The 23,987-nt window shown below is 43.3% G+C and overlaps 1 protein-coding gene across 2 annotated transcripts in view; it reads right to left on the bottom strand.

Annotated features, from left to right (window-relative positions):
* The window catches only part of adgrl1a (adhesion G protein-coupled receptor L1a), a 94,503-nt gene that overhangs the window by 47,254 nt on the left and 23,262 nt on the right, over positions 1-23,987 (bottom strand). For both annotated transcript variants that reach the window (XM_010773641.1, XM_010773642.1), the window contains exon 2: positions 8,870-9,054. In XM_010773641.1, the coding sequence (XP_010771943.1) occupies positions 8,870-8,939 (70 nt within the window). In that variant the 5' untranslated portion in view covers positions 8,940-9,054. The remainder of the gene's footprint in view (positions 1-8,869; positions 9,055-23,987) is intronic.

Genomic DNA, 23,987 nt, shown 5'->3' with positions numbered 1-23,987 from the left:
GTGTGTGTGTGTGTGTGTGTGTGTGTGTGTGTATGTGTGCCAGATGGCCTGAGGCCTAGCTGAAGCAGAGGCTGGCTTTGAGCTGAGATGAGATGAGCAGAGGATACGCTTGGACTGGCCATGGGCTACGATTGTCCTTCACTCTGCAGGAATCCATTAAGGTTTCAGGGTTTCTTCGGCCAACAAACACAAACACACACGTGGCCATTTAGTCTTGCCTGTCAGACTCATGATTGCTGGATGACAAAGAGTCTTTCTCAGCAGACGCCATATGTATAGGTGGATCTCATTTCTCACTGTGAGAATATGAATGATCTCCCGTGGTATATAAAACTGTGTTCATATATTTAATCACAAGAAATTGTTAACAATCCTCCCACATACTGATAATGGTATGAGCCAATTTGATAATTACACAAGCTGATATGAATATACGTGGCAGTGTGACACACACACACACACACACACACACACACACACACACACACACACACACACACACACACACACACACACACACACACACACACACAGCCTTGTGTCACTCCAGGGCAGCTGGTGTGAGGGGCTGAAGCGGTTGGCTTCATAATAGAAGTTCCATACAAATTAAGAGCAAGAGAGAGAACTGATTGGATTTGACTCATTATCCTCACACAGTAATTAAAGCCTGAGGGTGGATAGTGGCTTGGACCCTCGGACAAGAACATCTTTTGAAGAAGCTAAGCCAGTCTTTACACTTACTTGTTCTTTATTTGCCAATAAGAGTCTTCACATGTATGCTCACACACAAAGATATACGCACAAATGTTTGCCAAGATAAACCGTAATTTGGAGATGAGGAGACGTGATCTGCAACTAAGAGCTGTGACCAGCACTTGAGGAAAGTGAAAAGTAAATCTTGTTTGTTATATCCCTAAAATGTTTATTTTGACAGAAACTAAAGGCTCCATCAACTGCAGCATGCCTTCAAACATAACTGCACTTTGATTTCAATGTCTCTGACAGTTTGACCTTGGACTGTGTTATCGCAGACACTCTATAATGTGTTTTTTCAGAAATAATTGATTTAAAAGGCTTGGCCTTGCAGGTAGCACAGACTGTGATAGTGACTTTGCAATTGAGTCACAATAAGAGATTATACTTGTGGAGCTCTGTGGGCCTAAGGCTGACTTATTAGCTGGATGGCTGACTGTCTTTCTGGGGCCGAAATGTGATCAGCCCCTTCTAGCCCTCTGTCTGTTCCAGGAGTCATCTCCTAATGCTACACATTAGCATAGCACTGAAGCATGGTGCCAGAGAACATTCTCGCCAAACGGTAGTTGAGACACTGGGCATGCTTCTGACGAGGTGGGATTCTTGTTATAGCACCGTCTTTATAATGAACTTTACAGTAAGTGGCATTAAGGCGCATAGGTGAATATCTTCTTTTTGCCTGAAGATAGCAATGGAATATTAAAAAGGATACTGCATTCATCTACATATGCCCTCAAATTCAGCTATGGCCAGTAGAGTCATCTCCCTCATGAGTTTCAGGTAAATCTGGCAAAGAAGAACAAGTCATTTTACAGTCATTGGACAGAACGGAGAGGTCCCAGTGATGGGAATCCATCTCCCACACAGAATAATACCGACCAATGTCTCCAGAACTTTATCAGTTTAGCGCTGCCTGTATCTTCTTATCGTCTCATTAAGCATTTTGAGTTAGCGTAATGACTCACTGGGGCATGGCCTGTCAACCCAGACAAGCTGAGGCACTGCGGCCAGAACTGTCACATCCAGGCAGCCTTCAAGCTGAAGAGTTGTGACAAAGTGACATCCCGAGACAAACCTAAATGCCTAACATGAGGGTGCAGGGGATGCGTGCTGTGTGAGTGAGCTTGTGGGACAATGTGTGTGTGTGTGTGTGTGTGTGTGTGTGTGTGTGTGTGTGTGTGTGTGTGTGTGTGTGTGTGTGTGTGTGTGTGTGTGTGTGTGTGTGTTTGTGTGTAAATGGGTGGCAGTAACGCCGGCCTCAAAGCTAGGATGCTATCTCATCTCTTCTGACTCTTCCGCCTGTCTCCTAGAGGCAAAGGAGACGGAGGAGATGAGATGAGGAGCGACTGTATAGGGAGTCACCAGCCAAGCTATACGGTCAGAACACAAAGCAGCGAAAAAATGACACACATCCACTGTGATAGAGCCAAGTCAAGCTAACACAGAGGGATATAAATGGAAGGCAGAGCAAGTGAGACAGGGTTACAATGGAAAAATAAACCATCAAACTAGATGCTGGCAGAAGATCAACATCACAACTCTTCTTTTTGGAAGGTCACCAACATAAAAGGAGTGAGACAGACAAACATTTGTGGGAAAAAATACCTCCTTTTGTGCCCATCCAATCAGAACGGTTAGCCTCCCTCCTCAGTGACTCAGTCCCCTAACTGAACTGAATTACAGCACATCTAATAACATTACATCATTTGTTGGAGAATTAAACATGCCCCCATTGGAAATGGGATATGCACAGACCCTCATGCAACCCTTACTCATGCATTTGCGATGATAACCCCAAAAAGATTGCAGTCAGAAACAAATAAGCACTAACCCTCATCCACCCTCAACCTCAAGAACTCTCAGTGTGTTGACAAACTTTGCTGTGGAAGGGAACTAGCAGGCATAGCATAGAAATTAAGACAGGCGGTAAAAGGGCCAAGAGACACAGAGCAACACACACACAAACTTTAGGAAGGAGGCGAGACGGGACGTGCTCATACTGTCAAAACACTTCATTGCCAGCCCTGGCGCCTAATTATGCAATAAAAGCGCCTCAGCGGGGGGGAAACGGCAGAGCCCAAAATGAAAATCAGCCTGCCTAAAAACTAGGAGATTCACCCGGTGTAAAATATCCTCTATCTCCCAAGGGGTAGGAGCTGTGCTGCAGGCCTATCACAACTCCATTGTGTTCTCTGTTTCCAGCACATATCACAAGAGGCAGGCCAGCAGCAGACAGTGAGTCAGACCTAGATTCACATAAACATTGTGATGGAGTAAAACTACAGGTGATGCAGGAAAACAGCCACAGGGATGAAGGGAGAAGAAGGGTAAGAGAAGTGGAGAGGAAAGTGAGTAAGATGTTGAGATACAGAAAGAGAAGAAAGTGGTAAGAAAAAGGAGGGAGAGTGAGAAAAAAGGTGTGAAGGAGAGAGGGCTGACTGAGGGAGTGAGTACCATGCAAGGCTTCCTGTCAGAAAGATGCGTGTGCATTCAGAAGAGTTGCAAAGTCACATCCAGAGAGCAGTTAGGAAAGATGAGTGTCAAAGCCCAGCCCTGCCAGTGCATTAGACACCTAATGAACCTTCTTATACGCTAAGGCTAAGGCTTGGACGTGTGCACTGAGTGTGTGTCTGTGTGTATTTGTACCGTGCATGTTTATGAGCTGATGTATCTGTTGGGGAGCTAGTGTGCTTCATTTGTGGTGCTGCTGTACCTACTATTTCTCACATATGAATTACAATTTAATTTGGCTATAAAACACAAATGTTATCCTCTTATCTTTAAAGGCCATCTTGTTCGCCTGTAGCCTATACTGTATGCTTCCTCCACTCTGTGTTTTTATTTTATTTTACCTCAGCAACATCCCAGAATCCCTCATCCAATTCCATCCACCTGGAAACTGTCTCATTTAGCCTCCCCGCCTGCTTCCTTCACTCTCCCCTTGTTTTGTTCTCTTGTCCTGACCTTTCACCTCCTGTTTTCTGCCCTTCGCTTCCCATCCCTTACTCCTCCTTTATCCCCGCACACAGTTTTTTGAGCCTCTCCACTCATCCATCTCCCTCCCTGCGGTTCTCTATTTTCCCTTCTCTCCCCCCTCTCATCCCCCCTCTACTGCCCTTGGCTTCCAGCCGTAAGCTGCTGCTGGTAATTATAAATCTGCAGTCCAAAAAACACATGAAAAAGCAAATGCACACAGATCTCGAGCACATGACATGCTTGACACATACACACAAACACAGCCACATGCAAACAGACACACATACACACAGAGACACACACACACACACACAACACACAACATAGGCTACAAAGCCTCAAAGATACGCTGCTAGGCCCTGAGAGAAAAGGGGCAGCTATCACACGACTGCACAAACAGGAACACAATCCCCAGTCCTTAATGTAGGAGGTTGTTTGCGGCACACAAATCAATGTACCCAAATTAACACCTCGACACACACAACTACAAGCAAACACAAACGGAATGGGCTCACACACTCACAAACACGCGCACACCAACACTGTGAACAAATGAATAAACAAAAAAGGCACAGCCCCCGTGTACAGGCACCGACACATGAGAGCAGTGTGCGTCATCTTCAAAGGAAGGTTTGAAAGAACACACCGCCACTCCGCCCAGGCCTCTCCCTCCGTCTCCTGCCCGCCCCCGACTACCAATATATGTTCAAAGGCCATCCATTAACCTTTCACTCACACAGGCCTCTCTGTGATCTACTGCTCTCAGCCAAGGGCTTTGAAGAGCACATAAACCCCCAGCACCAGGGAGGCAGCAGGGGAGGTGGCAAACAACCGAAAGACACAAAGAGGCAAAAGATGAGTGAAAGAAAAAGGAAAGGAGGGAATGATAACGAAACAGATGTCGTGGTTATCATATATTAGGCAGAGGGTGAGAAAAGGGAAACAGAGCAGGGTGGCTGGATAGAAAATGTAGCAAGGCTGAAGAGGACAGAGGTGAAAGAGAGTGTGCTACTGTAAGAGAGGAAGACATTTGAAGAGGTAAAAGGAATACGAAGAGAGAGGGAAGGGCAGCAAAAAGAGGAGAGTTTGGGCGAAGGACATCACGACGCAGGATGGAATAGCAGCTTAGTTGTTGGAGGAGAAAAAACAGGGAGATTGTTTCTCACTTCTCCAACTCTTATTTTGATCCAAAGTGCTCTGCCAGATATATGCTCTGTCTGATAGCAGCAAGGGTTTAGAGCAAAGAGCTCACAAAACACACACATTAAACAATGTGCTTTACAAATGATACAACAATAAGCCGAGAGCACATAGCAAGGTTAGCGGCACTGTGGCTTTATTGCCTCCTCTAAAGATATTATTGCTACAAGGCTGTCAAAGAATCAATTCTTATGAATTAGTGAGTAGGTTGCAGTTTTGAAATGATCATTTTAATAATATAGTATTGTGCGACTAAGCATCTACTGTATGTGGAAACATTCAATATGGGATATGGTTTCAGGTCAAGGTTCTTTTAAGATCTTAACTCAACTCTTTGACCAACAATTTATGATAGCTCTGTTGTAAAAAAGCATCTGGCCTGCAATGGCATAGAGAATTCTTCATGTGGAAACCCAGGAAATATAACTACCTGTCCCTGCATTATAGAAAGAAAAATACTGCATTGAGATCAGTCCCCATTTACACATTGTCCCCATCCAAGGACACTTGAGAGACTAAAGCACTTTGTTGAGGAGATGTGTAAAAACGTCTAGCCCCCACCCTTAAATAATAACTTCTGTTCAGGGGAAAATGCACAGGAAAAAAAGGTAACGCTGAGAAGGGAAAGACAGATAAAAATGTCAGCGTGTGCTCTAGGACCAGGGGCCTTTCCACACGACTGATCTGAGAGCAAAGGCTTAAATACAGGGGAGATTTCCCCAGTCAGTTTGCTGGTGTCGTGATACAAGCTACACTCACATCAAATGCTAACACATACAATAAAATAATGCAAACACACACATGTACATACCGTGTACAAACTGTATGTACGTTAAGACAGCTCTCATGCATTACAAGCTGAAAGGACCCATACATGGCCTTGTTATGATCTGGCTTCCCCCACTGATGCACATAAATACAAACACAAGTGCACACACATGCAGAGGCCAATGCTTGCGCTATGCTAAATGAAAGCTCTGTGTCAGGGCTTCATCATGTACGGAGCAGCTGCCTGCAATGCCTGCCACATTAAGCAAGCCTAATGGGCTTTCAATGCAACAACACCGCATATGAAGGGTTGTACATTTTTGAGCATTCTGTGGAATCAGCGGGACATTTCGTTTGTCAGGGTTTGCATGTCACTCCGTCAGACAGCCTGCCGTGCCAGGCTGGTGAAGCAGTTTTGTATATGCGTCTAGGAAAATATTACTTTTTTTTGCCAAGGCAAGTATGAGTTTGCATACACCGATGGAAACACTGTCTTAGTTTAACACAGCCAAAGAGAAATGGAGAATTGCATAGTTATTTTAAGAAATAATAAGGCTGGTGAGTGTGGTTGGCGGGACAGAGCTGGAAAAAAGTATGTGTACCGAGCTCATGCTGGTAAGGAACATTTGCATTTAAAGAGCTGGATAAATATTAGAATCTGCAGCCAGAAGTAAAGTGAGGTTAAAGCATGGCAGATCGTTGGGACACCACGAAGGAGCAAGGGTACACATTAGACTGTGAAGCCATGTGTGATGATCCTGCAGGTTTCCAAATGAGCTCTGATTAGCCTGAGAGTGATTTCAGCAGCTCTCGTCACATGAAAACCCTGCCCTCTTCCTTCCGGTTCTCCCTCCTTTGCTCTTCTCTCTTTTGTCCTGCTCCCCTGATTACACCACGGTAGAATAAAGAGAATAACACTCCAGCCAAACTTTGGCGGGCAAAATTAACAGCACCAAAACCGTGTTGGTGTACATGAGCATGTGTTCACGTGCATGCCTGATAGAACAATATTTCACCTAATTTCATCAGATAAAATGTTGCGCTTAATACAGATAACAGTCAATTGATGATTAACGGATTATTAATAGTCCCAGGTGCCAGGTCACATAGATAGTTGGATTATTGTAACGCAAATCCAAAGCCACACGGTGCCAGAGGCAAATTGTGTCCGATTGTAACAAGTTGTATGCTGCTCAAATTCAATGTTACAAAAGAGGAGAAATTGATATGGGAAAAAAACATACTCAAATTAGAACTGCACCTGGCCAATCAGAGCTTACACAGAGGGAAAGCTAAAACCAATGCTGACACAGGCATACACAACACATTTTCATTTTGACCTCCCTCGCTCAGTTTCTTTGGCTCCTCCTGCTCACTCATTGGCCCCTCCCTGAGATGGCCGTGTCTGGCCCTGATGCTCCTCCCCCTGCTCGTCCTTGCTGTCCGTCACCCAGCGGCTCGTTGGCAGAGAGCTGACCGAGAGCATAGAGCAGATGGTGTGCTGCTGTCTGTGTGGCAGGCCACTAGCAGGACACCCGACAGCCCCTCCTTCCCCCCTCGGCCCTCTGCCTCCCCATGCAATCCCTGCTCCTTTCCTTTCCACATCTTCCAACACACACACACACACACACCCCCCAGCATCACTTCAGCCCATCCAGGTCACCTGCTGCCACGCTTACAACGACTAGCACACACATACCACACACACACACAGTAAAACACAAAATGTAATATCTTATGGTACATGTCACATTCAAGGAGGTCACACATATGGCACTATTACATGCACGGATTCCCCCTTATATTCTTGCCACGCTCCAACTAACATCGAAATGACAAGAGATTTTATTGACATTCACACGCTGTACCACACATAAAACCTCTCTCCGTCTCCTGTAGAGACAGTTTGGTTAATCAAGTGCAGTGTTTCTAGCCTGGTCAGCAAGTCAGTATACTTACAACCTTGATCACGTAGCTAACGTATAAATATTACATCCTCATTTGCAATAACCTGGTCAGGCCAGTTACAGAGCACAGCCAACCCTCAGGAGCTTATGTTATTCATTACAAGCTGGCTTAGTGAAGCAATTGAAATCATACACATTGTATTTATTTACTTTATAGATATAAATCAAAACTGTACACATAAAATACAGTAAATTCTTAATGCAGATAGGCAGGAATTTAATTATTAACCCTGTAAGGCCCCCGGTTGTAATTTCTGCCAAGGGAAGTTAGGTTTTCGGCTTGTTTGTCTGACTTTCAAATGGATTACTAAAAAAACAACTAGCACGATGTTCATTAAACTTAGTGGAAGGGTGTAGCCAAGGGTGTTGCACCAAATCCTGGGCTCTGTACACAAGTATCTCCCTTGAGCTTGTTAAGACAGCGAAAACCTACTGGTTACATATGAATCTTGAGATTGCGATGTATCCAATAGTAAACATGAAACGCTAGTTTCCTAGAAAATAGGCAAAATATCGCAAGAAATATGTAGACTGTCTTTTAGGTTCGTGAGGCCTCCACATGAAAGGATTCTCTTGTTTTGTAATAACTTTCAGTAGGAAAAAAACAATTTATTTGACATAGGCAGTGTTCATAAGGAGTGCTCCAGGCAGCATCAGCTGTCACTAGGCTGCGTTTAGAGACAGATCCTAGTGCATAAAGACGGACTGATCCATTATGAGACTGTCGTAACAAGGGAGAGGGACCTCAGAAAGCCTCCACTATTTATTTATTTATTTTCATCCAAAATTGGTGCCCTGGGTATTCAGTCCTACTATTCCCCTCACAATGACACCCCTGTGTGTAGCCTGAGCCAAGGAAAAACGCATTAATACATTTTGGAGCAGATCCGAATTACGGAGAGAATACACAAATTAAAAGTAACTCTCGTTAACTTTGCGAGATAGGGCATCTACTGCATTCATGTGGTGATGGAATAATCAGGAAAACAAGTTGTTATATGCTCTGAGTAATAAGATAAAAAACATCCTTTAGTATACAATGTTGTTTTCACATTACGACCTAAAACTCATAATCACACTAAAATCAGGAGAGCAACTTCCTGAACATCCCAGGAGAACCATTGGCTTGGCGGAGGTCGGCCATCTCCAAGTGCCATTCTAGTTTGAAATGCAATATTAAAATAAAATGTGTATTTGTTACACACCTGGTGAGGAAGGGGCGACATTGTTGAAAGCCACAGCACAAGCTAAGATGATACACACTGCCAGAGCCATGGTGGAGGCTAAGCAGGGGGCAAGGCGAGGGGCGGGGGTAAAGCGTAGAGGCGGTCAGCAGGCACAGGGGAGCGGGGCGTCAGGTCCTCAGCTTACACCCTCCCTGAGGGTGGTCCTGCAAGAAAAAGAGATTCAGAAAGGTAAGTGACACATAAACATTTGAATGTGACTGTAGATCCATGCAGAGGAATTGTTCGACTGTGCTGCTTTTTCATTCTTCCCCCTCTCAGTATGGCATTTGAATTAGACAGTGTTGACTAATATATATAGACATTTTTATCCATTGGGATAAACCCCTTGAGATGCACCATCTCGTTTTCAAGGGGGTCCCGACAATAGCAACAACTTAATATTAAACAAAAAGACAAAATGCAAAACATGACACACAAGACAAACCACATACAGTCTGTTAAGTAAAATTCAAGCAATGCACACAATCATTACAATTTGAGATAGTCGAGCAAATCAGTTTCATCAATATCAGTTAATAACAAGTACAGACCAGTTGAAAGTTAGATAACAATGCATGTTTAAATATACCCAATGATGCAAGAGATCTAATAGCAGCAGGTAAAGTATTCCAGTCTGTTGGGGCTTTGAAAATGAACGCTCTTCTGCCAATCAATTTTTTTGCAGAGGGGACAGAGAAATACATCTGAACAGAATGTCTTACTTGATGATTTGGTGAGTAGGGTACAAAATACTGCTTTAAATAAGGGGGATAGTTAAGATAAATGCATTTAAATATCAGCTGAAGCCAATGCGTCTGTCTTCTTACATTTAAAGAAGGCCATTTAAGTTGGTTATACATTGTACTATTCTGCATTAATCACTGGAATATGTGATAATAACTGCAGAAAACTGAGTGACTCACAAGTGGTATAGCATACTAATGGTATCACAGCCGGCAAATGGGATGGGAGGAATAGAAGAGGAGAGGAGAAGAGAGGAGAGGAGAGGCTCCCCCTGTGGTGGACAGGTATAATGATCAGACGGGGAGATCTGAGGCCATTTTGTGCAGGATGGCATAGCAACAGCTGTTACCACTACCAGCTCATCACTCCACAGTGTTTAACGCTTGATTGAATCAGACTACATATGTTTTGAGGCAGTTAAGGGGCTATATGAGACATGTGAAAATTACATGTCTTCTAAGTGAGTGTGTGTGTGCTTTGCGTACAGGCAAGCGCACTCAAAGCAAGACGGTAAAAAGTGGTGACTCAGTCAGCAGTGCCGTAGGGCTCAAACTTCTCATTTGCCTAATGAAATAAATCATAATCTGGAACTATAGTTCTGATCTTTTGAAAGTAGAAACTGCTCTTCCCTGCAGGGGGTTCTAGACTGAAAACAGTAGATATGGTATTGTTCAAACTAATACTCCTCCTGCTGAGCTTGCTGATGAAAGAGACAGATTGGACTGCATCTGTCTATATCTGTGTGTGTTCTGTTGTGTGTACACATTTTTATTTTTATTTTGAGGGATTTTAGAGGATTAACTTTGATGTCTCTAACCCTTATTCCCTTTATATGATGGATGCTAACAACATATTCTGCAAAAGGGTTATATCAGCATATATGCCCTCTTTCACAAACAGACAAACACAGGTACGAGTCAGCGCTAGACGTTTCCATATTATCATGTTTCACCAACACACAGTTATCAAATGTTAGACATCTTACAAATAATGGATATGTTGAAAAGTAAATCTAAGCCTTTACACCCACTCATAAATCAATAACACAAAAGTGCAAAATACTTTCCTGACTATATTTTATATTTAAGGCTTTTTCTGTGAAATGTAAGAACCACTGGTATTTGGTATGCAGGGCCTTTGTCAAGGTTTGAAGTATTTATATATAGTTGCACTCTTTGCTTGGACTCAGTGTTGTTGTAATGTAATACATAGAAAATAAAAAAAATCATATAAATATAGATAACACTTTCTGCACAAAGTGGTTGCCTGGAGCCTTTTTTGGCACCACACAAGCTCAGAATAATGAAAGTATTTTGGACAATAAGGTACATGACTTAAACTAATCTTAATTTTGAAATATATCTCAAACTGAAATTATACAGTTAGAATGCCTTGCAGCCAAGATGGCTGATCCTGAGTGACTGGGTGGCTCCCGCCTGTCTTTATCACCACTGATTTGGCTTCCCCTCCACCTCTCCAGCCCCTCCCCTTCCTGACCTTCTCTGATATTTACCCTTCTCCCCAGTGGCAACGCCCGGCCCGCAGCCACTGTCTTGCCTGGGTGTCGCTGTGTGGATTAGTATGTTGGATGTCGTAGAGTACGAGTAAGACCGAGTGGGCGAGGAGAGGGCAAACAGTGAAAAGGGAGAAAGAATGCAAACAGGACACTGAGTACTGTACAAAGCATAACCGCAGCAGCCGTTCTTCACACCAGCATTTATTTATATTATGTGCACAAACACACAACCTCTTCACTATTGCTGCAGCCTGCGCCTTAATTTGAGTTTGTTTGCGACCACCCTCTATGACCAGAAGCTGAGAGAAAAAGGACACGCTCAGAGGGAGGGCAGGGGAGACAAAGAAAGAGTGGAAAAGCAGTAAACAAATAGCAATAGACATGTGATGTGGTACTGTAGAAGCGTTGGCGTCAGTGCTCCCTCTCATGGCCTTTCCGCCCCCCCCTGCTTCCATTCGTGCTCTATTATCAATGGTTAGAAAAAGCGATTCCCTCCTGTGTAGTGACCGGCCGTCGTTTTTTTCCATTTCTAACTTTTGTGGTTTTAATAAGAAAAATCTGTCTTTCCTCTCCTTTCCTCTGACTGTACTTCCATCTGTACTTTTTAACAATAGCTCTCCTGTGGTCTCAGAAGATGAGGAGAGAGGAGGGAGGGCTGGTACGTGATTGAAGGAGGGAGAGAGAGAAAAAGTGCAGGGTGGATAAATTGATTTCATTTTGTGAGAAGAAAAAAAGCTAGCATTACAGAACACTATTTCAATGTGGTAAGCAGGGAGTACATACAGAGAAAAGAAGGATGTAAAAGATGAAGGACAACTGAAAATAGAGAGGAATGCTTTATGCCGTCTGAGTGACTATTAAACAAGGAACAGAAGGAGCCAAAGAAGTATAGAACAAAGTAAGAGAAGGATTGCTTTCAGTATAACGAGAAAAAATAAGAAAGAGTGGGAGGAGAAACAGCGGAAAATAGCCAAGTGAGAACAGCAAATGAATAGTAAGAAAACTGGAAGTAATGTCAAAGGAGAAAACATTGCTTCTGCCTGTGTTGAGTCAGTCTGCCTCTGGGTTGGGGAAGTTTAGGAGTCTTTGGAGGGTGTGAGAAGGGTATCTTCACCCTCTCTGCTCTCCCTACTTGGAGAATGTTACGCGCCCGAGGCCAGATGCTGACCTTCTGCACTGATCACATCCGCCATTATTATCATCACTGTTTCTCTTGTAATAGAGCACAACATCAAACCCCTACGAGACCGGAGCCCACAAAATGGGAGAACGGGCAGCAATTTATTTGCACTGGGGAAAAAGGGGACGAGGGCAGTTAAGGCAGATTAACAGTCCGTTGTATTCAAATAAAATAAAACCCAGACATGCAGCTGTCCTAATGAAGCGGTGGTGGATATGGTTGGGGGATTGGACAAATATATAATTTGATGAGTAATTATGGATATGTTGTGGGTTTCTAAGTCATTTTTGTTAATTGATTTGACTAATTCAGATGATTTGCAACTGAAGAGCGAGTGAGAGCTGCCGTTCTGAGGGCAGGGAGAGAGAGAGAGAGAGAGAGAGAGAGAGAGAGACAGCGGGGGAAACAGAGTGTCGAGTCGGCACAATTTCACATGTAACTTTTTTGCGACCAAACCAGAGTTGGTGATTGTTGGAACCGATAGAAAACTTTTTGGGTGAAATGCTGTTGTGTATTGACCTTCTGGGCCACCGTACCCATCCCTAGTAGCAGAGTTACACACACACAGCTCAGCTCAGTCATACCATTTGGGATGCTTCCCTCAGTTACTTCGGCTATTCATTTCCATTCTGCCTTGATCCAAAGCAAATAACCTCATTATCCACTTCCATTAGGATAATCACCATGATCATTACGATCTGTTTGCTTTAGCAGAGATGCTCATCGAGAGGTGTCACTAGTCCTTTTTATACGGGTTGGGGGATGCTGTTAAAAGCTGTGTGTGTTTGTCACGAGAACCATTCATGTTTACCCAATCACACACAATCATTTCTGTACAAAAGAAAGAGGTATTTAGGAACATTACCCAACCAGAATCAAAAGGAGGCAGAACAAAGAGTTCACATAGACAGTTTTTTCTGTAAAATTAGAAAAGCTGGTGCAACTCTCAGAGCTGCCACAGCTTCATAATTGCTCTCCTCTGTTTTCCCCCCTCCTAGGGAATCTGATATCAAGGTGGAAGAGTATGATAAGTGAGTCCACTCATGCATGTGTGCAAGTGTTTTACTAGTCAAAGGGCTATATATTCGCAACTGATTGAACACTGCATCTTCAAGTATATGTTCTACAAAGAGCTTTCCAAGGATTTGCATGTACTTAGCGTTATTATATATACAAATATGAGCTATGTTGTATGAACAAGTGAAAATCATGCAGGCCATTGGGGAGTAAAGCAGGGAACTCGAAAACACAAACCCACATTTATTTGGCTAGAAAAACACTTTTTGATTGATTTAAAGATTTGACAGTCATAACTTCTGTCATTCTGTTGCTTCGTGAAAAGAGAAGTCTTTGCATCCTATGATGAAGCACCAGCATTTCCCATGCTATTAGGATTGATGTTTATGCCTCAGATGCTTCAACAACAAATAGTTGGTTCAGTAGCAAAGCTCCCGCTATGAAGGAAATGATTGCCTCCTAGCAACCGACACAGTAGAGCGTGTAAAACTGAATGGAAATCACGTCTCTCTTACAAATCAGAAAGTGATGAAAACTGCTGCTTTAAATATTTGTAATCAAGTAAAGATTCAGTTGAAATAAACTTCCAACATCCACTTAGATTGGAATCAACTATAAACAGTACTTTTTTTAGTCAGTGTTGGGATTTGGTGCCAGTCAGGTCTAAGAAAGGCACTCTATTTCAGAGGAAAGTATCACTAGACTCAGTGAAGGCGAGCCATGTAGTATTACAGTTTGATGAGACTGCAGAGAACGACAAAAACGTATGCTTCGCCTGGAGGGTTCTAAGTAATTCTCCCTCTGACTCATCTGTGCTGAAGCTTTGTCACACTAGATACTCTTTTCTACTTTCTGGAGTTAAGCAGGAGGGAGCAATACACGGAAGTGTAACAATAAATGAGGATGAATTCATTAATTACTTCTTCACCTCCATAAAACTAATCACTCGCCAAACTGAATATAATTACCCTACCTTTGCTTTCGAAACGTTACAGACATACCATGAAATATCATTACCATCCCCATCTGTAATCGAGCTCTGCTGAGTGGGAGGCTGTGTTTTCCACTGTCAAACCTGCCTGCCAGGATACCGAGGTATGACAGTCGAATTTAATTCAATGATTATTCAAATTTGTCAAAGAGATGATTTGGACACACTTTCACTCTCAGTGCATGTGTGTGTGTGTATGAATGTGTGTTTATGTATGTGTGTGTGTTTCAAAAGGCCCCATTAACGCAGTGCATGGGATCAGTTCACTTTGATAACGAGAACGAGTCACTGTGCTAAAAGTAACATCAAGGGCAACAGCTTGCAAAATCTGACTCCATTATCTAAGAAATCAAAACAACATAAAGTATGTATTTTTAATATTGAATGTCCTAAAGTTCTAAACTCAGATAATAACATTATTTTCTCCTCATTTTACAATCCCACCTCTGCACACTTATTGCAAAACAAGATCACATCAATGTCACTGCAAAAAAAAGGAAAGCAATCCAGCTTTTATAAACCACTGCCTTCCCTCCTGTTATTCTTATCTTCTAGTTGGGCCTATCACTAATCTCCCTAATCCTTTTTGGTGAGGCTATCACTAGCAAAGACAACATAATAGCATTAGATATGATTCTTTCACAACAACCTGATTCTATTACTGTTGCACTAAACAGCCCACAAGGTCTCTGTCCTAGTGAGAACTATAATGTTAACAATAGAGCATTCATTCGGGATGGGATAATGTTGTTAGGCTAGCAGCGACAACACAAGCACATTCAGGTCAGATCATCCCAACACTTTCCCATTTACTGGGCTGGGTCAGTTAAGGCCGGAGCTCTGGTGTGGTAGTATCTGGCTGGCTGCAGCAGCAGGGCTGTTTATATAATGACACCATTGTGCCGGCTGTGTGCAGATGGAACATCAGAGCCCTTGTAATGGCCTGTGTATTAGGGCCAATGTGTTTGATTACTGACTCAGGGAGAGCGGGGATGGGCTGTGTAGTCAACAGGGAATAAGGCTCCTTCCAAAACAGCAACCAAGGGAGAAAAAAAACGATTTGAAGAAACAGAAGGAAAGAGGGAAGAGACGGAAAAACAGGGAGAGACTTAATGGAAGTGTGCTTTAAGGGAATGCAAATGAGACAAGGGAATCTGCAGAGCTGCAGAACACAGCGGAGGGGTATCAAACAGGGCTTGTGTTGCTGTCAAAGAGGTAAAGGAGAAGGAAGGGGGGGCTTTCACTTTATTCAATAGACACTCCTGTACCGTATTTTCTTGCTCCAGCATCCACCCTCAGCTGAAGCTCTCTACAAACCCGACCCACATCCCTCCTCATCTCTAGAGTTTACACTTGAACTATTATATGTTTCCAAAACAGAAGTAGTTGTAAAAAATAAAATAAAATGCCTCAGTGCCTATAGAGCCCTGAGTAAGAGTTCAATATTCCTAAGTAATGGTTGCGCATGCTAACCAGAGCGCAGAAGTATCTGAAGGGTGTTGAGTGTGTGTGATAACAGGGCTTCATGTGTGAATGAGTGATAGAGATAGTCTGCCCCAAGCCAGCCAGTCAGTCTGTTCGTCAGCGATGACACGCCACAGCGGAGAGAGTGTGTTCCCCGGCCCGCTCTTCTGTGTCTCCAGTTTGGTTTGTGATTTATTGTGGCGGCAGAGGGCTTGTCACTGTTCATTATTACTGATGCAACAGGAGGCAATGCCACCACTCATCAATGCTTACCCTGTGATGCCCGCCACAGCTGCCAGAGGAAGTGACCTCAGCACCCACCTGTCTTCTTACACTGGCTGCAGCCCCGCTCTAATGGGATCTAATATCTTCCATGGATAAAACCTCTGACCCACGCAGTCTAACAAATCCCTAACCAGTGAAAACAAATATTCATTAATTCAGACAGAAAATTGTAATTCGGAAATGATAAATGTGCAATGTCATTTTCGTCATCCAAAAACATGGACATCTGTTTTAAAAAACAACTATAAGAAAGTTGAGCAGCCTAGTTTGTTCACATCCGCCTTGTTTCTGCCAGTTTACTTTGTCCTCTCTCACTTTCTCCTCCGTTTCATTTCCCCCGACGTCCCAACCTCACAGTCAAATTAGATAGACTCCGTATCAGTCAACCTGCGCTGTCAACTTTGTCAGCATGAGTTGCGTTTCAAATCAATAGGAGGAAATGAATAATTCACTGTAACCATTAAGTCTACACAACAAGAGTGATAACTGCCGGCCCTGACATTAATCTCATGAGCCACCAACAATGGATTATGATATAACATGATAATGTTATGAAATTGTACTCTCTGGTGAATCTTGCTCCCTCCCGCCCTTTGCATTGAGCTGTTCCCAGATGTCACTTGGCTGTGACTGGCAGCCTGCCACCCTGAGTGCCTGTGCACCGCCAGGCCCGGCTAGATCCATCTTCATTAAGGGCAGAAGCGCTGTGAGTTGTGTGTGTTATTATCAATGTCTATTAATCTGGAAGCTCCAGCAGGGCAACCCCTGCCTCACTGTTGCGCTACGGTACACCATAGCCAAGCATACGCTATGTTGGAACACAATACGGATGCAAGCCACACAGACAGACACATGGAAAGTTTGTATGCACTTACACAAACACACACAATCCTTTTAGACTCACGCCTATCCACAACTCTAATGAGGACAGCAATAGACTTAAACAATTTGCTGATAATACACGCCCACTCCTACTGTAATTGGGGATGATAGACAATAATTACGTGTGGAAAAAACTCTATCGTAATTGTTTCGCTACCATTGGGACTCACTCAAGGCAAACTGTCAAGCCCCTCCTCAGTGTTGATGTTGGTGTACGGCAACACAAATCGTGCCTTGAGTCACATACATGTTCACACACATGCACACACTCACAAATGTACACACAGAGAAGGGCCCACCGGGGCGCCACATGTGATGTTGACCCAGTTTAGATCTGTGGCAAAAAGTAGAGCAGGGATTCAGAACAAAAAGAGACAGTGGCATTTAAAAATAGGTTGACATTCTTTTCATCTCATTGCTGGGACCCATACAATGAAAGCATCCTTCTTTTGAATCAGTGGAACCATCAACTAATTATTCTGTCACATCTTTAACCTGCCCATTTAGGGACCCACTCTCTATACAAGGTGGTGTCAGTGCAGCTAGTGAAGTCGGGAGGGTTTAACAGATCAAACACTAAATGCCTTATTGTCGCTGTCGGTCACAATTTATATCAAAAGTGTATAAAGTGAGCTTAGTAGTTGTAGCATCTACATGTAGATACTGATATTGTGTTATATGTCCGACTTAAATGAGTTGTTTCTACCTTTTTCTTATATTGGTTTCAAACATGCTTAATTCCTTTCAATTCATTTGATTTAAGGAGTGTGCTGCAGGCTGTTAGTGGAACATGAAGCTGACATTGTTATTGTGATGTGGTGCGTTCAGTATTTGTAAGGACATTCAGGTTTTGAGTCTCGGCAGCCGGATGGTAGAGAGCTGCCTTTTTATTGGATATCTGTCTATATTGATGTGATATTATTTTCTGTATTTTAATAATGCGTTCTCTTGAACATTGTGCAATTTTAACATCATTTACGAGGTTTCAAGAGAGGCATCTGCCACTTCCTGCACTGATCATTTGTCATCAATGTCATGTACGCATACTTTAAATTGTGCAAATAAATTATACTAACTGATTCGTTTTTCAGGTTACGTTTGTTTTCAGGGTTTGAATTTCTGGCACGATAACATGAGAGTGCTGTTTATTAGCAATACCACTAATGTCAGAGCTTCACACTATGCAAATGACTCACATACACAGTCACAGAGCAGTTTGCAATCAGAGCGCCTCATGAGCGTATGCTTCTAGTCTTTAATGTGAGCGCACATTAATTAAACCCCAGATTAGTGTATCTGGATTTTCATCAACCCAGTGCATTCTCTTATCGTGACAGCTGGGCATTAGAGAGCCCAATTTATGGTAATTTGAGCAAATCAGCAAAATTCCAACATTTAAGTGAATTTTCCTTGACCCTCTGTATCTGTCTGGAGTTATCCAGATGATTTTGTCGAGCATCAAAAGACCAGAGGAGCATGCTTGTTTATCTTGATGCAAACATGTCTACCTTTTCCAAATGTCCAACCGATTTGTGTTGTGCAACGGTTTGTGTTTATGTCTGCCTGTGTGGGTGAGTGATGTATCTAATTTGATAGTAGTGACCCCAATCTGCCTGCCAAGGTTATCCAGCTTCAGGATGGAACCGGTGGGCATCAGGAGATTCTGACACAGCAGGCCTGGCTGACATGCCCCAATTCTAAAGCATCGCTGTCACTCACTTCCTCTCTTGCTTCCTCACTCTGTCTACCTTTGTCACACACACATATGCAACCCCCCCCCCCATACACACACACATATATACCCACATGCATAAATGAACACTGACACTGTCCCACATACAGCCCAGCAGCCTTCATACCTACTCAAGAACAGGAAAAAAAGTCTCCACAAATGAGAGCGTGCAGAAGAGCAAGCGTGCCACATTTTCATAAGCTAAATCCTAGCTAGATGCTAAAAACTTTAATTATCTATATCCTCAATTTCAAATAACTGAATAATTGCTTGTGCTTGTATAAAGAAGTCTGAACTAAAGAAGATACGAATAAAAGAAGACCGATATGTTCATACTAGAAAGGTCAAATATCGTCTGTAAGGGAGGTAGTTTAATCATCGGACAGCAGCCGTTGCACTTGGCTGTGCTCAGCTGTAGGAACCAGGTATATGTTTGACACTAGCGTGCACATTTGCTAGAAATAACAATTGGAACCCCACAGAGAGCCTGAGGCTATGTTAGGAAATACTATTACTACTGAAATGATTGTCGAATCTCTCCCCCTTTGTTCCCACCTCCTCTTAATCTGCCTGTTTTTGTGTGCTTTTGAACAACACAAGTAATCACACAAACACACACAAGTGCATGCATCCATGCTGTGAGGTCTCGGAGGACTGATGGGCGGTGGTGGTCTGATTAAAGAGGTGCGGGGGGAGACACAGCCCAGAGCTCAGGGCCTCAGTCAGTCAGGCTGTAACAGGTGCTGCTTTCCACTGCCTGCTTCTGTTAATTACCAACAGCGCCATGCTGGAAATGCTTTGCCGCCATCCACACCAGGTGAACACACCCATTAGTGCATGGAAAGGATCCAGAGGGCCTGTGCAGACCAATACTGCTCATAGTGCGAAGCTAAGCAAGAACACACCCACATGCACACACACATGCTATAATCCCATGCACATGAAGATGTTTATTTTGGTGTTGTTGTAATGATTATGCCGTGAGACATGTTTGTACACCCAGACACACCTTTAAATATGCACATACACACAGAGCTCTGCCTCGACCCAAACTTTTTCTTTCTTTTAAAATACTCATTTTTCCCTCCATCTCCTCCTGTCCCTGGGGGCCTGAGTAAATCAGTTCATCGACACATTTTGTTCTGGTCGGTGGTCTCCATGGAGCCTCCTGTTTCATGTGACCTTTTCCCCCATCGTACTGGGAGTCTCGGACGTCTGGTCACTCTGAATCACTCCCTCCGTCTGCTTTTGTTCTGGTAAAAAGGTAAGGTAGAGAAAGGGAACCAAGTGCATAAAAGGAGATGAATCAACGGACATCTCCTGGCGCCTGCTGCTGCTATCCAAGTGAAGGATAGCACTGTTTATACTCATCCACCTTATCACCCCTCCCCCTCTTCATATCTTTCTTCAGCTTCATGTCTCTGCCCCTCCATACCCCTCACCACCCCTGGTTTGTACTCTCATGCTCCCTCTATCCCTCTGCAGTTCTCATCCTTTTTTCAAATCTCATCAGCAGATCCCAGATTGCCTCATTCCCATCAATAATGGAAGAGTTTTTGACTGAGTGAAAATAAATAACTCTCAGCCAATCAAAGGGCTTACGGGCATTCCACCAGCTTCTGGCAGCCAATGGAAAAGGAGGGCTGGTGGCTCAAATGAGATCAGATGTAAGTCGCTGCTCTGATCCCAATGAAAGGACAAGTAAATTATTCAGGTGACACTCTTTTGCTGCAAATTTCCCCTAAACTAGCACAACCATGTGCACTGAAGCAAACACGGTTATTTTTCCACACAGTGAAACATTTAAAATGCAAATAGTCATTCATTGACAACAGCTCTCCGTCATAAATTGAAACACCCTTAAAGATAACTAAACACATGCAAATGAGCTGATAAGTAGAAAATGCAAATTGGCTAATTATTTGCCTTTATATGTTAATTGACACAGTGGTTTGCTGTGGATTAATTAAATATATATCTATATATATATATAGATATATATTGTACTTTAAGTATAGAATAATCTATATAAATGGCTGCAGATAAAAGATAAGGATAGCAATTAGTTGCTGCTGGTACATATATGTGTCTCTCTCATTGATTTAACATGGCACTGACCCAGGATACAAATTGAAGAAATCTTATTCTAATGTTCATGAAGCTGAGAAGAGCTTCTCTGATTATCCACGTCAAAACAGAACGCTGGCTCCGCATTTAGAAAGCATGGGTGTGGGGGGAACACTTCTAGCTGTAAGCGCTGTATGGTTCTCTCTCTCTCTCTTTTACTGTCTCTCACCCCTCCCGTTTCTTGGCCCTCTGACCTGTGCAGGGCTCACGTTCCTGACTCCTCTCTCAGCAAGCAGCCGATCGATAGATGGATCTGACTTTACCCTGACTCAATAACCCCTCACGCACATCCTCTTCCTCGGAGGAGTGAGTGTACGTGTGTGAGTGTGTGTGCCAGTAGGGGAAGGGTTTGGGTCTGCATGTGTTTCCAAGGCATGGTTTTAGGGATTTTTGGCAGAGCTGCGCACGAGTGTGTATGTGTGGGTCTGTGTCTGCCAGCTCCAGTCTCTCACCCCAGGGCCTAGAAGTCACGGCAGTGAGAAAACAGATTGATTTCTCCCCTCCCACGCACAAACAATTAACTACACAGCGCTCAATTAGACACACGCTGGAGACGCCTTCAGACAAGCCTTTTCCTTGACCTGGGATCTGTTTCCTGCAAACTAACCTACAATGCTTGTTCCCCCAACCAAGCATAAGAGGTGTGAGAGTGGGGGAAGCCAGCGAGATTATAATAGGAAGGTGTTTATGTGCATTTCTCTGGCAAAATGATCTCTTCCTGTTGTTCATGGTACTTTCCTAGGATCATGTGTCCCAGCACAAAATGAGCGAAGATTATCTTTAATGATGTAGACGGTGTGCCGCTTCATTATCGCCAGTGTTCACACACTGCTCCACAGCTTGTGCTTCTAGCTGAGTAAGCGAAGTTAGGATGCTAATTTAAAGGCATGGGAATTCCAGTGGAGCGTAGATCACTCTGTATCAGCTGCCCTATGTCCACCTTGGGGACCCATATCCGTGTAACACATGTTGATCATCCAGCAAAGGACAAACAAGGCTGTCATCCCAACGTCAGCTTTCTGTCACTATTCATTTTTCTATGTGAAACACTCCAGTGAGCATGTCTTTCTCTGTTTCTCTCTCCATTTCCTTGAGCCAAGACATTTGTCAGAATTTCAACAGTGTCCTCATAATGCTTCAGTAAACTGACCTCTGTTTGTTTTCTGCCTCAAATATAAATGTCTATTGTTTGTGTTGTTTCAAGGAATTACAATGCAACAATTTCCCACCCTTAATTCTTAACCTAAGGTCAGTCCGATTATTCCAACTGTTAATGTAATTATGTTTCCACCTATCATTACATCTTCCTTTTCAAAACACAGTCTATAATAACTTATCCTTGCAATTCTAATGAAATAGCCAATGCAATGAAAAAAATAATAATCCTGCGTACAAGTAGATGTGAACTAAAATAAGTATTTATTATTAAAAGTAGGAAAACAGGTCATCAGCACTTTAAATTGAGCTGTGACAATTATTTCCGCAGATGCTAGAGTTGACATTAATTGTGATCCACTGCTGCATGGCCAAGTCATTCCAGGCTTTAAGTGTGTCATTCATAACACGGGCTAAGGGAGATAATAGAATTCTAGGGTGTGTGTGTGTGTGTGTGTGTGTGTGTGTGTGTGTGTGTGTGTGTGTGTGTGTGTGTGTGTGTGTGTGTGTGTGTGTGTGTGTGTGTGTGTGTGTGTGTGTTTATGAAAGATAGACTGGAAAGAGCTAATGAGAGGGAGAGAGAGAGAGAGAGAGAGAGAGAGAGAGAAATTCATAGAAGTACAAGCTCCAGTGAGTGTTAACATTTCTAATTATCTCACTGTCAAGTCTGGAGGCTAAGAAGATAACACCTGAAGCCACCAGGGCGGCAAAGCGGACACACACACACACACCCCCCACACACACCACCCACACACCACACACACACACACACACACACACACACACACACACACACACACACACACACACACACACACACACACACACACACACACACACACACACCCCTTCATGCACAGCGTTTAGATTTGTCTCTCTCTGCATGAATGCCTCCACCTCTCCCTTTCTTTTTCCCTCATTTTATTCTCTTTGTTGCACTCACACTCTCCGTGTGAAGTACATGTGAGGTCTGGCTTGTTGGCTCCCCCTGTTTACCTACGTAAGTGCTGATGTCAGGACGTTGGCCTTATATAGACAGGCAGGGCCAGCAATACAGTTTGTTGCGTGTTCCTACTGATGTTTATCCTTGTCATGCTTATTGAACACGGCTTATGGCCTGTGTTTGATATTAAATCCCATGCTGAGGGGCTAGCTGGTTGTTCCACTGATCAGATAAGCACCAGAGGGAAGAAGGGTGGATTTAACTGGTTTTAGTAATCACAACAGAACATCCCCCCCCCTCCTCTAGCACGCTACTGTACATCTGGTGTATTTGCATTCATATTGTACGGTAGTTTGGTTCAGCTACCATATAAATGTTATCCCCTTTTTCTATGAAGCCTTAGAAACACCAAAGTACTGCATTACTACTATAGCTTTCACCAGCGTCGACAACCTGCTATATTCTACAACTCGCTTACGGGCTGATGAAATATTCACAGACCTGAGTGTTACAGCAATATATGGCGCTGTGAAGCTTTTTAAGGTCAACTTTCACTGAGAATGTCACCTTTTCCTGTTTCCCCTCTGATGCCCTGCAGAGGGCCTTTCGGTAGTGACAGCCGTTCTCCAGAGACTTCCTTCTCTCTGTCACCCAGTCGTTCTCCACCCCTCTGGCCTGCTAACCGCAAGTGGTGGAAAATGTTCCTAGCCAGGGTGAATAGTCAGGGTGACTCACTGGGTGTTGGAGAACTGGCTTGTGCTCTTTGAGACTATTTAACATTATAGAGGCATTTGCAAGGAGATATTAAACACATTAGAGTTAACAGAGTTGTCAATCATGTTGAATACAGCATTTGCCTCATGCCCTTACTGAGAGGGCTCCATTGCCAATGCCACAATCTGCAAAGTGGAACTACGACAGAGATTAAAAGTATCTACAGTACTGTAAACACACAAAAAGCAAAGAATTGTGCACGAGACTGTTCATATATGAATAAAAGGGAGCTTGTGCACAGGCCAACAGATCCTTCTTGTCAGTAAAGAAGCGTAAACACAATGCTT

This window comes from Notothenia coriiceps, unplaced genomic scaffold, assembly GCF_000735185.1.
Source record: "Notothenia coriiceps isolate Sejong01 unplaced genomic scaffold, NC01 NC01_scaffold00012796, whole genome shotgun sequence".
Lineage (NCBI taxonomy): Eukaryota > Metazoa > Chordata > Actinopteri > Perciformes > Nototheniidae > Notothenia > Notothenia coriiceps.
The sequence above is the reverse complement of the archived record's forward strand: the minus strand, read 5'-3'. Positions and strand labels throughout refer to the sequence as shown.